The sequence below is a fragment of the Coregonus clupeaformis genome, chromosome 15 (assembly GCF_020615455.1).
Source record: "Coregonus clupeaformis isolate EN_2021a chromosome 15, ASM2061545v1, whole genome shotgun sequence".
NCBI lineage: Eukaryota > Metazoa > Chordata > Actinopteri > Salmoniformes > Salmonidae > Coregonus > Coregonus clupeaformis.
This window is the reverse complement of record NC_059206.1, coordinates 49,434,885-49,447,228: the sequence shown is the minus strand read 5'-3', so window position 1 is coordinate 49,447,228 and position 12,344 is coordinate 49,434,885. Positions and strand designations below refer to the sequence as shown.

Here is a 12,344-nt window from a genome sequence, read left to right as displayed (position 1 = left end):
TCACCGGCATTTGTATTTTTAGATATCATTTTTATAGCCAGTGCTATAAGCCTGCAAGAACATAAACAGCATCTGAAAGTTAAAATAAACATAATCTGGATGGTGGTTGTTAGTATTTGCACAATTTCCTTTTCTATTTCCTATTCTAAAGTTGTTATGGACTGCAGAAATGGGTTCAAATCAATAGAGGCTGCTGAGGGGAGGACGGCTCATAATAATTACTGGAACGGAGCAAATGGAATGGCATCAAACACATGGAAACCATGTGTTTGATGTATTTGATACAATTCCACTCCCTGTTCCGCTCAAGCCATTACCACAAGCCCATCCTCCCCAAGTAAGGTGCGACCAACCTCCTATGGTTCAAATAGTATTTGTTTTCTTTCAAATACTTTGAGTGCTTGATTGAGCATGCCTGGTGGTGCCAGATGTGCAATGTTTGCACTTCTGTGACTATTTCTTTGGTTCCTATAGACCAGGCAAGGGCAATCAGGCGCAGTTAAAGTATACTAAACAAAAATATAAACGCAACATGTAAAGTGTTGGTCCAATGTTTCATGACCTGAAATAAAAGATTCCTGACATTTTCCATACACACAAAAATATTATTTCTCTCAAATGTTGTGCACAAATTTGTTTACATCTCTGTTAGTGAGCATTTCTCCTTTGCCAAGATAATCCATCCACTTGACAGGTGTGGCATATCAAGAAGCTGATTAAACAGCATGATCATTACACAGGTGCACGTTGTGTTGGGGACAATAAAAGGCCACTCTAAAATGTGCAGTTTTGTCACATAACACAATGCCACAGATGTCTGAAGTTTTGAGTGAGCATGCAATTGCATGCATGGCAATTGGCATGCTGACTGCAGGAATGTTCACCAGAGCTGTTGCCAGAGAATGTAATGTTCATATCTCTACCGTAAGCTGCCTCCAACGTCGTTTTAGAGAATTTGGCAGTACGTCCAACCGGCCTCGCAACCACAGACCACGTGTAACCACGCCAGCCCAGGACCTCCATATCCGGCTTCTTCACCGGCGGGATGGTCTGAGACGAGCCACCCGGACTGCTGATTAAACTGTGGGTTTGCAGAACTGAAGATTTTCTGTAAAAACTGTCAGAAACCTTCTCAGGGAAGCTCACAGCGTGCTCGTCGTACTCACCAGGGTCTTGACCTGATTGCAGTTCGGCGTCCTAACCGACTTCAGTGCTCACCTTCGATGGCCACTGGCACGCTGGAGAAGTGTGCTCTTCATGGATGAATCCCGGTTTCAACTGTACCAGGCAGATGGCAGACAGCTTGTATGGCGTCGTGTGGGCAAGTGGTTTGCTGATGTCAACCTTGTGAACAGAGTGCCCCATGGTGGCAGTGGAGTTATGGTATGGGCAGGCATAAGCTACGGACAACGAACACAATTGCATTTTATCGATGGCAATTTGAATGCACAGAGGTACCGTGATGAGATCATGAGGCCCATTGTCGTGCCATTCATCCGCCGCTATCACCTCATGTTTCAGCATGGTAATGCACAGAACCATGTCGCAAGGATCTGTACACAATTCCTGGAAGCTGAAAATGTCCCAGTTCTTCCATGGCCTGCATACTCACCAGACGTGTCACCCATTGAGCATGTTTGGGATGCTCTGAATCGACATGTACGACAGCGTGTTCCAGTTCCCGCCAATATCCAGAAACTTCGCACAGCCATTGAAGAGGAGTGGGACAACATTCCACAGGCAACAATCTACAGCCTGATCAACTCTATGTGAAGGAGATGTGTCGCACTGCATGAGCCAAATCGTGGTCACACCAGATACTGACTGGTTTTCTGATCCACAACCCTACTTTTTTTTTAAGGTATCTGTGACCAACAGATGCATATCTGTATTCCCAGTCATGTGAAATCCATAGATTAGGGCCTAATTTATTTATTTCAATTAACTGATTTCCTTATATGAACTGTAAAATCTTTGAAAGTGTTGCATGTTGTGTTTATATTTTTGTTCAGTGTATTTAAAAGATACTAGATACAAGTACTATTTGAACACAGGTCTGATTGACTAAACTGTTTTTTACGTTGTATGTTGTTACTCTGTTTATTGTCATGAGTCTTGTGCTGGAGGCAGAACAGAGATATTTTCCCTTAGATAGGCCAGCTGCAAAGTCAAAATTGGCTATATTGTAAAAATTCATGAAAACAAAAATATAGCCTGACTTTGCAGCTGGCCTATCTAAGGGGAAATTGCTCAGTTCTGCATCCAGCACAAGACCACTCTTCAGAGGTGCCTCCAGAACAAGATTCATGACGAAAAACGCTAACCTGCTCTTATTTCCAACAGGGCTGCTGACTCTGGCCTGCTCACCCATAAGGAGAATCTACCAGTCAGATGGGTGGTGGTGGGGGATATACAGAGACCTGAATCAGAGGCAGCCTATAGAGTCAGCCCACTTAGGTGTCATGGCGACAGTAAGTATCAAGTGATTAAATAATTAAAATAGTCATTCACTCTATACTCCCAATGGTTTATTGGGTAGCACCAACGTTTTGGCGCACAGTGCCTTCCTCTGGGTTAAATAGTAAGTATATTAAGTCAATTAGTCATTCTACTGTATCAGTCCATTATTTTCTCCATTACTGACCCTCCCCAGATATATTGACTGGGTCATACTGAATACTGTATGCTCGCTTTTGATACAGTTGATACAAACTCGTTTTTCAACCATTCCACAAATTTCTTGTTAACAAACTATATTTTTAGCAAGTCGGTTAGGACATCTACTGTGTGCATGACACAAATAATTGTTTACAGACAGATTATTTCACTTATAATTCACTGTATCACAATTCCAGTGGGTCAGAAGTTTACATACACTAAGTTGACTGTGCCTTTAAACAGCTTGGAAAATTCTAGAAAATGATGTCATGGCTTTAGAAGCTTCTGATAGGCTAATTGACATAATTTGAGTCAATTAGAGGTGTACCTGTGGATGTATTTCAAGGCCTACCTTCAAACTCAGTGCCTCTTTGCTTGACATCATGGGAAAATCAAAAGAAATCAGCCAAGACCTCAGAAAAAAAATTGTAGACATCCACAAGTCTGGTTCATCCTTGGGAGCAATTTCCAAACGCCTGAAGGTACCATGTTCATCTGTACAAACAATAGTTCGCAAGTACAAACACCATGGGACCACGCAGCCGTCATACCGCTCAGGAAGGAGACGCATTCTGTCTCCTAGAGATGAACGTACTTGTGAAGATGCTGGAGGAAACCGGTACAAAAGTATCTATATCCACAGTAAAACGAGTCCTATATCGACATAACCTGAAAGGCCACTCAGCAAGGAAGAAGCCACTGCTCCAAAACCGCCATAGAAAAGCCAGACTACGGTTTGCAACTGCACATGGGGACAAAGATCGTACTTTTTGGAGAAATTTCCTCTGGTCTGATTAAACAGAAATAGAACTGTTTGGCCATAATGACCATCGTTATGTTTGGAGGAAAAAGGGGGTGGCTTGCAAGCTGAAGAACACCATCCCAACCGTGAAGCACGGGGGTGGCAGCATCATGCTGTGGGGGTGCTTTGCTACAGGAGGGACTGGTGCACTTCACAAAATAGATGGCATCATGAGGAAGGAAAATTATGTGGATATATGGAAGCAACATCTCAAGACATCAGTCAGGAAGTTAAAGCTTGGTCGCAAATGGGTCTTCCAAATGGACAATGACCCCAAGCATACTTCCAAAGTTGTGGCAAAATGGCTTAAGGACAAGAAAGTCAAGGTATTGGAGTGGCCATCACAAAGCCCTGACCTCAATCCTATAGAAAAGTTATGGGCAGAACTGAAAAAGCGTGTGCGAGCAAGAAGGCCTACAAACCTGATTCAGTTACACCAGCTCTGTCAGAAGAAATGGGACAAAATTCACCCATTTTATTGTGGGAAGCTTGTGGAAGGCTACCCGAAGCGTTTGACCCAAGTTAAACAATTTTAAAGGCAATGCTACCAAATACTAATTGAGTGTATGTAAACTTCTGACCCACTGGGAATGTGATGAAATAAATAAAAGCTGTAATAAATCATTCTCTCTACTATTATTCTGACATTTCACATTCTTAAAATAAAGTGGTGATCCTAACTGACCTAAGACAGGGAATTTTTACTAGGATTAAACGTCAGGGATTGTGAAAAACGGCGTTTTTATGTATTTGGCTAAGGTGTATGTAAACTTCCAACTTCAACTGTATGTCAGTCTATCAGTTAATCTATCTGTCCATTATTTGCTATATGGAAATTGAGTATGTGCAGTACACACAGGCTGTGATTCAAACAAATGCAGATAAATGACCTGAGCACAGTAATAGACTACAAGATGCTTTATTTAGCTCAGTCATTCGTTCCACACCTGTTTGATGCTAATGCAACATTCTCTTCATCTTGCACTCTGATTATGTACATAACCTAATTATGCATAGGGATATACCACATTAGCCGAATTGTAAAAAAACAATAATGTTCTCTCTTTTATGTTGTTATGCTGATGGCAGTAGGTAGTCGTTGTTGTTAATCAGACAATAATGAAATAATCACACATCTCCATCTCTTTGTTATTCCTAATTGCCTTGGTTGCCTACAAATATTACATAAACGGGGAAAACAATGGTGGAATATTATTAGTAGAAACTGTTGGCCTGACCGTCTCATCAATGGATCATTATTATAATGGACTGAGTTGGGGACAGTATACTCAAAGCCACATCTTATTTAATTCTCAGTCTATTTAGACCCTTGTGTCCAATTAGCACCCTTTTGCTCAATGAGCACCATTCATATTGTTAAAGAAGCAAAGCAGAACTTAAACAACTTTTATTTCCTGAGAGGGCACTTCCTGTGTGGTGACGGATTGGTACATACAAGATGTAAAACAGCATAGAAGACAAAAAAAACATTATAACTGTATAAAAGTATAAACAGTATAAATTGTAATTATTATGTATTATTTGCTTCATTTTCCTAGAGAACTTCTGGAACGCAGCGTTCTTCAACAAAGAGACATCGTACCTGCACTTCCCCACGTTCCACGGAGAGCTCAGTGCAGACATCTCCTTCCTGTTCAAAACCACCACCTCTTCAGGGGTCTTCCTGGAAAACCTGGGCATTAAAGACTTCATACGGGTTGAACTCAGCTGTAAGTAGAGCGGTCCCCTGTAGCTCAGTTGGTAGAGCATGGCGCCTGCAACGCCAGAGTTGTGGGTTCGTTTCCCACGGGGAGCCAGTATGAAAATGTATGCACTCACTAACTGTAAGTCGCTCTGGATAAGAGCGTCTGCTAAATGACTAAAATGTAAATGTAAAAAAATGTAAATGGATGATACCACTGTGGAGAGAATGCTTGACTCAATAGTTCATGATCAATAGTCTTTGGGTGCAGGGTTCAAAAAGCATATAGACGGGGAAAGGAAAAGCTGCACTAACTAAAATTCACTGAACTTCTGTGGAGAGAACTGACCATGGTGTTCATCTTGAATATAATAGGTCCTGAATTTGGCAATTGCTTGAATGCAATACACATCTTCCAATGCTGTTAGGCACAATTTAGCTTGAATGCAATAGGCGTTAACATATTTGAATGGTGTTAGCTTGAATGCAATGCACATCCTCTTCGACCATGATGTTAGAAAAAGATTAAGCTTGAATGCAATACACATCTCCGAATATTGTTACAATATTATTTGGCTTGAATGCAGCACATCATCTTTCTCCATGGCGTGGAACATGATTTGGCTTAGTAGGTCAGCTCATTGTCAGAGATATTGCAATTGCAGAGATTGTAAAGTTCTAACACTTTGAACGGTGCTTTCTAAAGATAAAATATTGGTCTATTTGTAAAGCAGCGGTAAAGCGTGAAACTCCTTTTCTGAGACGACATATGATAGAGGGAGTCTGCGGTGCTACACAGACATCATGAGCGTACTCTCCTTGGGGAAATTATGGGACTGCCATTGTTAAAGTGAAGCACAGACTTTGGCGCTGATATACTTATTTTATGTTGACTCCTGTTTAGATAGAACTGCATTATTATGGGCCCGGAGTTAGAAGTTTTGTCTCTACATTATGGTCTGGTGCTGTGACTGTTATTGTTTCATATGCCTTCTCCTGGTCCCATGGCAACAAATCCACACTCCGGTAGAATACCCCGAATCCCCATGAGCCTTTGCGATTGGAGGATGCCGACTTAGGAGGGAAGAAGCCTTTCTATTCTGTATTGTCAGGACTCATTTTTTTTTACATCTGTAGCGGAGTGTTAACTTTGTTGTCGAGGTGCTAGATGTTATTGTCTGTAGAGACAATAGCCAGGGGTGATGGATGGGAGGCCTGCATAGAGAGACCTACCAGAGTGTAGGGGTATGTTCCTGCTGTAACGACCCATTCTACAGATGTAGGATCTTAATTTGAGCCAGTTTTCTACAGCAGGAAAATTATCCTACAGCAACAGGAAATGTGAATTATTATGTGGATTATAATGAATGGCCATTTTTGTAGGGGGTGATACATTTTTCATAAGGGAAAATCAAGTCTGAAATTTCAGTATGGAAATTACAAACTTCAGAAGCCTTTTTAAACCTCAAATACACTACAAGTTTTACATTTCAATATTTCCTGCGACAGGGGGATCAAATTAAGAACCTACATCTGTACACATCACTGACTTCACAAAGCTTAATTAAAGCCCCTTAACCCCACTAAACTGAATTACTGGGGACACGGCATGATATGTACCTATAGTACAGACAGACGTGTCTATTGTTGTGAGGTGTTTGTAAAATCACAGCCATACCATGTTATCGATTGAGCGTCCATGTAGACTAGTAAAAGTTGCACAACTGACTCTTCAGGCTTAATCAAAGTATATCCTATGGAAATATAACCATTTATACAGAATAATGAATATTCATTCACCCCCTAATTTGTTGACAAAGTTATTGAACTGTTAATGTGGATGCTATTTTTAACCTTACCGTTGCTGTTACATTCCCTGTCAGGCCCCCATGCACAATGAGGTTGTGTGTGTGTGCCTGTGTGCATGGGTGTGTGCATGTGGGTGTGTCGGCATTGGTGTGTATGTGTGTGTTCTTAAGAGGCAGAAAGGGAAGCTAGCTGTGCAGTGAATACTAAAGAGATCAGAATAGATTATTAGCTTTTTCACAGAGTTTTTGTCACCGCCATGCAGACCAGAGAAGTGTTTGATGACAGACTCCGGCCCTGCCCTCAGCTTCCTATGCACAGTGGTGTGTGTGTGTGCATTTGTGTGTGCATGCAAACCTTTGTGTGTGTGTGTGTGCATGCGCGTTTGTGTGCTGCCCTGAGCTCTTCCAAGATCCTATTCATTAACATGATCCATTCAGATAAGATCCCATCGTCCTACAGATGGGCAGGCAGGAGGAGCATCAATTACACAGCCATGTATGAACATATGCGCTGAATGAATGAGAAAAATGCCTGACAAATGTTTTCAAGGGGGAAAAAAGACAGCTAGCTACTGTATAGTGGAGCCAACTGCCAGGCCAGCAGTGGATGTTTTTGTTGTAAATTAGGATTTGGATGTGCGTGTTGTACACTGAGTGTACAAAACATTAGGAACACCTGCTCTTTCCATGACATAGACTGACCAGGTGAATCCAGGTGAAAGCTATGATCCCTTATTGATATCACTTGTTAAATCCACTTCAATCAGTGTAGATGAAGGGGAGGAGACAGGTTAAAGAAGGATTTTTAAGCCTTGAGACAATTGAGACATGGATTGTGTATGTGTGCCATTCAGGGGCTTAATGGACAAGACAAAATATTTAAGTGCCTTTGAATGGGGCACCGGTTTAAGTGTATCAAGAACTGCTACGCTGCTGGGTTTTCACGCTCAATAGGTTCCCGTGTGTATCAAGAATGATAAATTAGTGGAAAAACAAAAATAAATGGAAAAACTTATTCAAGATCAAGTGTAATATATTATAAAAATAAAGCAAACTGGATGGAATATGGGGAAAAATGCACCAAATTATTTTTTAATCTTCAACATAGAAATGCTACAAAAAATAATTTACTGAAACTGGTTACAAATGACGGAGTCACCCATGATTCACCAAAGGATATTTTGAAGGAGGAAGCAAAGTACTTTAAGCAAATGTCCCGTGTAGCTCAGTTGGTAGAGCATGGCGCTTGCAACGCCAGGGTTGTGGGTTCGATTCCCACAGTAGGCCAGTATGAAAATGTATGCACTCACTAACTGTAAGTCAATCTGGATAAGATCATCTGCTAAATGACTAAAATCGCCTCCATCTCTTCTAACTGAAGCTAATTGTAGGGATTTTTTTTCTATTGATAATGTAAAATTAACAGCCATACTGAAAATTACAGAGGAGGAACTTCTGGATGCAATTAAAGATTTAAGTCCGGGAAAACTCCAGGGTTGGATGGCATACCAGTCGAGGTATACCAAACCTTTTTTGATATACTCAGAGGACCATTATTAACATGTTTTAACCACTCCTATGTAAATGGTAGATTATCAGACACTCAATAAGAAGGTCTGATTTCATTATTACTGAAACAGGATACAAGTGGGAAATATAAAGATCCAGTCCATTAAAAAAATTGGAGGCCCCTTACACTTCAGTGTTGTGATGCAAAAATTCTAGCAAAATGTATAGCGTATAGAATTAAAAAGGTATTGTCGGACATTACATTGGAGATAATATAAGGCAAGTACTGGAAACAATAGAATACTATGAAAAATCTGGGAAACCAGGCCTGCTATTCATAGCAGACTTTGAAAAGGCATTTGATAAAGTACGACTGGAGTTTATATATCAATGTCTGGAGCATTTCAATTTTGGAGAATCTCTTATAAAATGGGTTAAAATTATGTATAGTAACCCTAGGTGTAAAATAGTAAATAATGGCTATTTCTCTGAAAGTTTTAAACTGTCAAGAGGAGTAAAACAAGGTTGTCCACTATTGGTATATCTATTATTATTATATATTATTATTATGGCCATTGAAATGTTAGCTATTAAAATCAGATCCAACAATAATATCAAGGGATTAGAAATCCAGGGCTTAAAAACAAAGGTGTCATTGTATGCTGATGATTCAGCAACTTGAATCCCTCCACAGCCTCATAGAGGATCTAGATACATTTTCTAACCTCTCTGGATTACAACCAAATTATGCTAAATGTACTATATTACGTATTGGATCACAATTTTTTTTTTACATTACCGTGTACTTTACCAATAAAATGGTCTGATGGTGATGTGGATATACTTGGAATACATATCCCAAATGAAATAAATGATCTCACTCCAATACATTTTAATAGAAAGTTAGCAAAAATAGATAAGATCTTGCTACCATGGAAAGGTAAATACCTGTCTTTTTAAATTACACTACCTTTCAAAAGCTTGGGGTCACTTAGAAATGTCCTTGTTTACGAAAGAAAAGCAATATCTTTGTCCATTAAAATAACATCAAATTGATCAGAAATACAGTGTAGACATTGTTAATGTTGTAAATGGCTATTGTAGCTGGAAACGGCTGATTTTAAATGGAATATCTACATAGGCGTACAGAGGCCCATTATCAGCAACCATCAGTCCTGTGTTCCAATGGAACGTTGTGTTTGCTAATCCAAGTTTATCATTTTAAAAGGCTAATTGATCATTAGCAAACCCTTTTGCAATTTTGTTAGCATAGCTGAAAACTGTTGTGCTGATTAAAGAAGCAATAAAACTGGCCTTCTTGAGACTAGTTGATTTGATTACAGGCTCAAAATGGCCAGAAACAAATAATTTTCTTCTGAAACTAGTCAGTCTATTCTTGTTCTGAGAAATGAAGGCTATTCTATGCGACAAATTGCCAAGAAACTGAAGATCTCGTACAACGATGTGTACTACTCCCTTCACAGAACAACACAAACTGGCTCTAACCAGAATAGAAAGAGGAGTGGGAGGCCCCGGTGCACAACTGAGCAAGAGGACGAATACATTAGAGTGTCTAGTTTGAGAAACAGACGCCTCACAGTTCCTCAACTGGCAGCTTCATTAAATAGTACCCGCAAAACACCAGTCTCAACGTCAACAGTGAAGAGGCGACTCTGGGATGCTGACCTTCTAGGCAGAGTTGCAAAGAAAAAACCATATCTCAGACTGGCCAATAAAAAGAAAAGATTAAGATGGGCAAAAGAACACAGACACTGGACAGAGGAAGATTGGGAAAAAAAGTGTTATGGACAGACAAATCGAAGTTTGAGGTGTTTGGATCACAAAGAAGAACATTTGTGAGACGCAGACCAAATGAAAAGATGCTGGAGGAGTGCTTGATGCCATCTGTCAAGCATGGTGGAGGCAATGTGATGGTCTGGGGGTGCTTTGGCCGTGGTAAAGTGGGAGATTTGTACAGGATAAAAGGGATCTTGAAGAAGGAAGGCTATCACTCCATTTTGCAACGCCATGCCATACCCTGTGGACGGCGCTTGATTGGAGCCAATTTCCTCCTACAACAAGACAATGACCCAAATCACAGCTCCAAACTATGCAATCATTATTTAAAATCAAATCAAATCAAATTTTTATTTGCCACATGCGCCGAATACAACAGGTGTAGACATTACCGTGAAATGCTTACTTACAGCCCTTAACCAACAATGCATTTATTTTACACAAAAAAGTGTTGAGAAAAAAAGAGCAGAAGTAAAATAAAATAACAGTAGGGAGGCTATATACAGGGGGTTACCGGTGCGGAGTCAATGTGCGGGGGCACTGGCTAGTTGAGGTAGTTGAGGTAGTTGAGGTAATATGTACATGTGGGTAGAGTTAAAGTGACTATGCATAAATAATTAACAGAGTAGCAGCAGCATAAAAGGTGGGGTGGGGGTGGGGGGGCAGTGCAAATAGTCCGGGTAGCCATGGCTTGGGGGTCGAAGCTGTTGATAAGCCTTTTGGACCTAGATTGGCGCTCCGGTACCGCTTGCCGTGCGGTAGCAGAGAGAACAGTCTATGACTAGGGTGGCTGGAGTCTTTGACAATTTTGAGGGCCTTCCTCTGACACCGCCTGGTATACAGGTCCTGTATGGCAGGAAGCTTGGCCCCAGTGATGTACTGCAAATGGAGGATTCTTTGACGAAAACAAAGTTTGAAGGACACAATTATTATTTCAATTAAAAATCATTATTTCTAACCTTGTCAATGACTACATTTCATATTCATTTTGCTATATTTCCTATTCAAACTCATTTCATATATCTTTTCATGGAAAACAAGGACATTTCTAAGTGACCCCAAACCTTGTGACCCCAAACCGTAGTGTACAGTGGTGAAAAAAAGTATTTAGTCAGCCACCAATTGTGCAAGTTCTCCCACTTAAAAAGATGAGAGAGGCCTGTAATTTTCATCATAGGTACACGTCAACTATGACAGACAAAATGAGAAAAAAATTCCAGAAAATCACATTGTAGGATTTTTTATGAATTTATTTGCAAATTATGGTGGAAAATAAGTATTTAGTCAATAACAAAAGTTTCTCAATACTTTGTTATATACCCTTTGTTGGCAATGACACAGGTCAAATGTTTTCTGTAAGTCTTCACAAGGTTTTCACACACTGTTGCTGGTATTTTGGCAAATACCTCCATGCAGATCTCCTCTAGAGCAGTGATGTTTTGGGGCTGTCGCTGGGCAACACGGACTTTCAACTCCCTCCAAAGATTTTCTATGGGGTTGAGATCTGGAGACTGGCTAGGCCACTCCAGGACCTTGAAATGCTTCTTACGAAGCCACTCCTTCGTTGCCCCGGGCGGTGTGTTTGGGATCATTGTCATGCTGAAAGACCCAGCCATGTTTCATCTTCAATGCCCTTGCTGATGGAAGGAGGTTTTCACTCAAAATCTCACGATACATGGCCCCATTCATTCTTTCCTTTACACGGATCAGTCGTCCTGGTGCTTTTGCAGAAAAACAGCCCCAAAGCATGATGTTTCCACCCCATGCTTCACAGTAGGTATGGTGTTCTTTGGATGCAACTCAGCATTCTTTGTCCTCCAAACACGACGAGTTTAGTTTTTACCAAAAAGTTCTATTTTGGTTTCATCTGACCATATGACATTCTCCCAATCCTCTTCTGGATCATCCAAATGCACTCTAGCAAACTTCAGATGGGCCTGGACATGTACTGGCTTAAGCAGGGTGACACATCTGGCACTGCAGGATTTGAGTCCCTGGCGGCGTAGTGTGTTACTGATGGTAGGCTTTGTTACTTTGGTCCCAGCTCTCTGCAGGTCATTCACTAGGT

The 12,344-nt window shown here is 40.7% G+C and overlaps 1 protein-coding gene across 2 annotated transcripts in view; it reads left to right on the top strand.

Moving 5' to 3' along the window:
- LOC121582830 (contactin-associated protein-like 4) overlaps positions 1 to 12,344 on the top strand; it is a 249,314-nt gene that overhangs the window by 187,587 nt on the left and 49,383 nt on the right. For both annotated transcript variants that reach the window (XM_041898959.1, XM_041898958.1), the window contains exons 15-16: positions 2,344 to 2,471; positions 5,020 to 5,190. In XM_041898959.1, the coding sequence (XP_041754893.1) occupies positions 2,344 to 2,471; positions 5,020 to 5,190 (299 nt within the window). The remainder of the gene's footprint in view (positions 1 to 2,343; positions 2,472 to 5,019; positions 5,191 to 12,344) is intronic.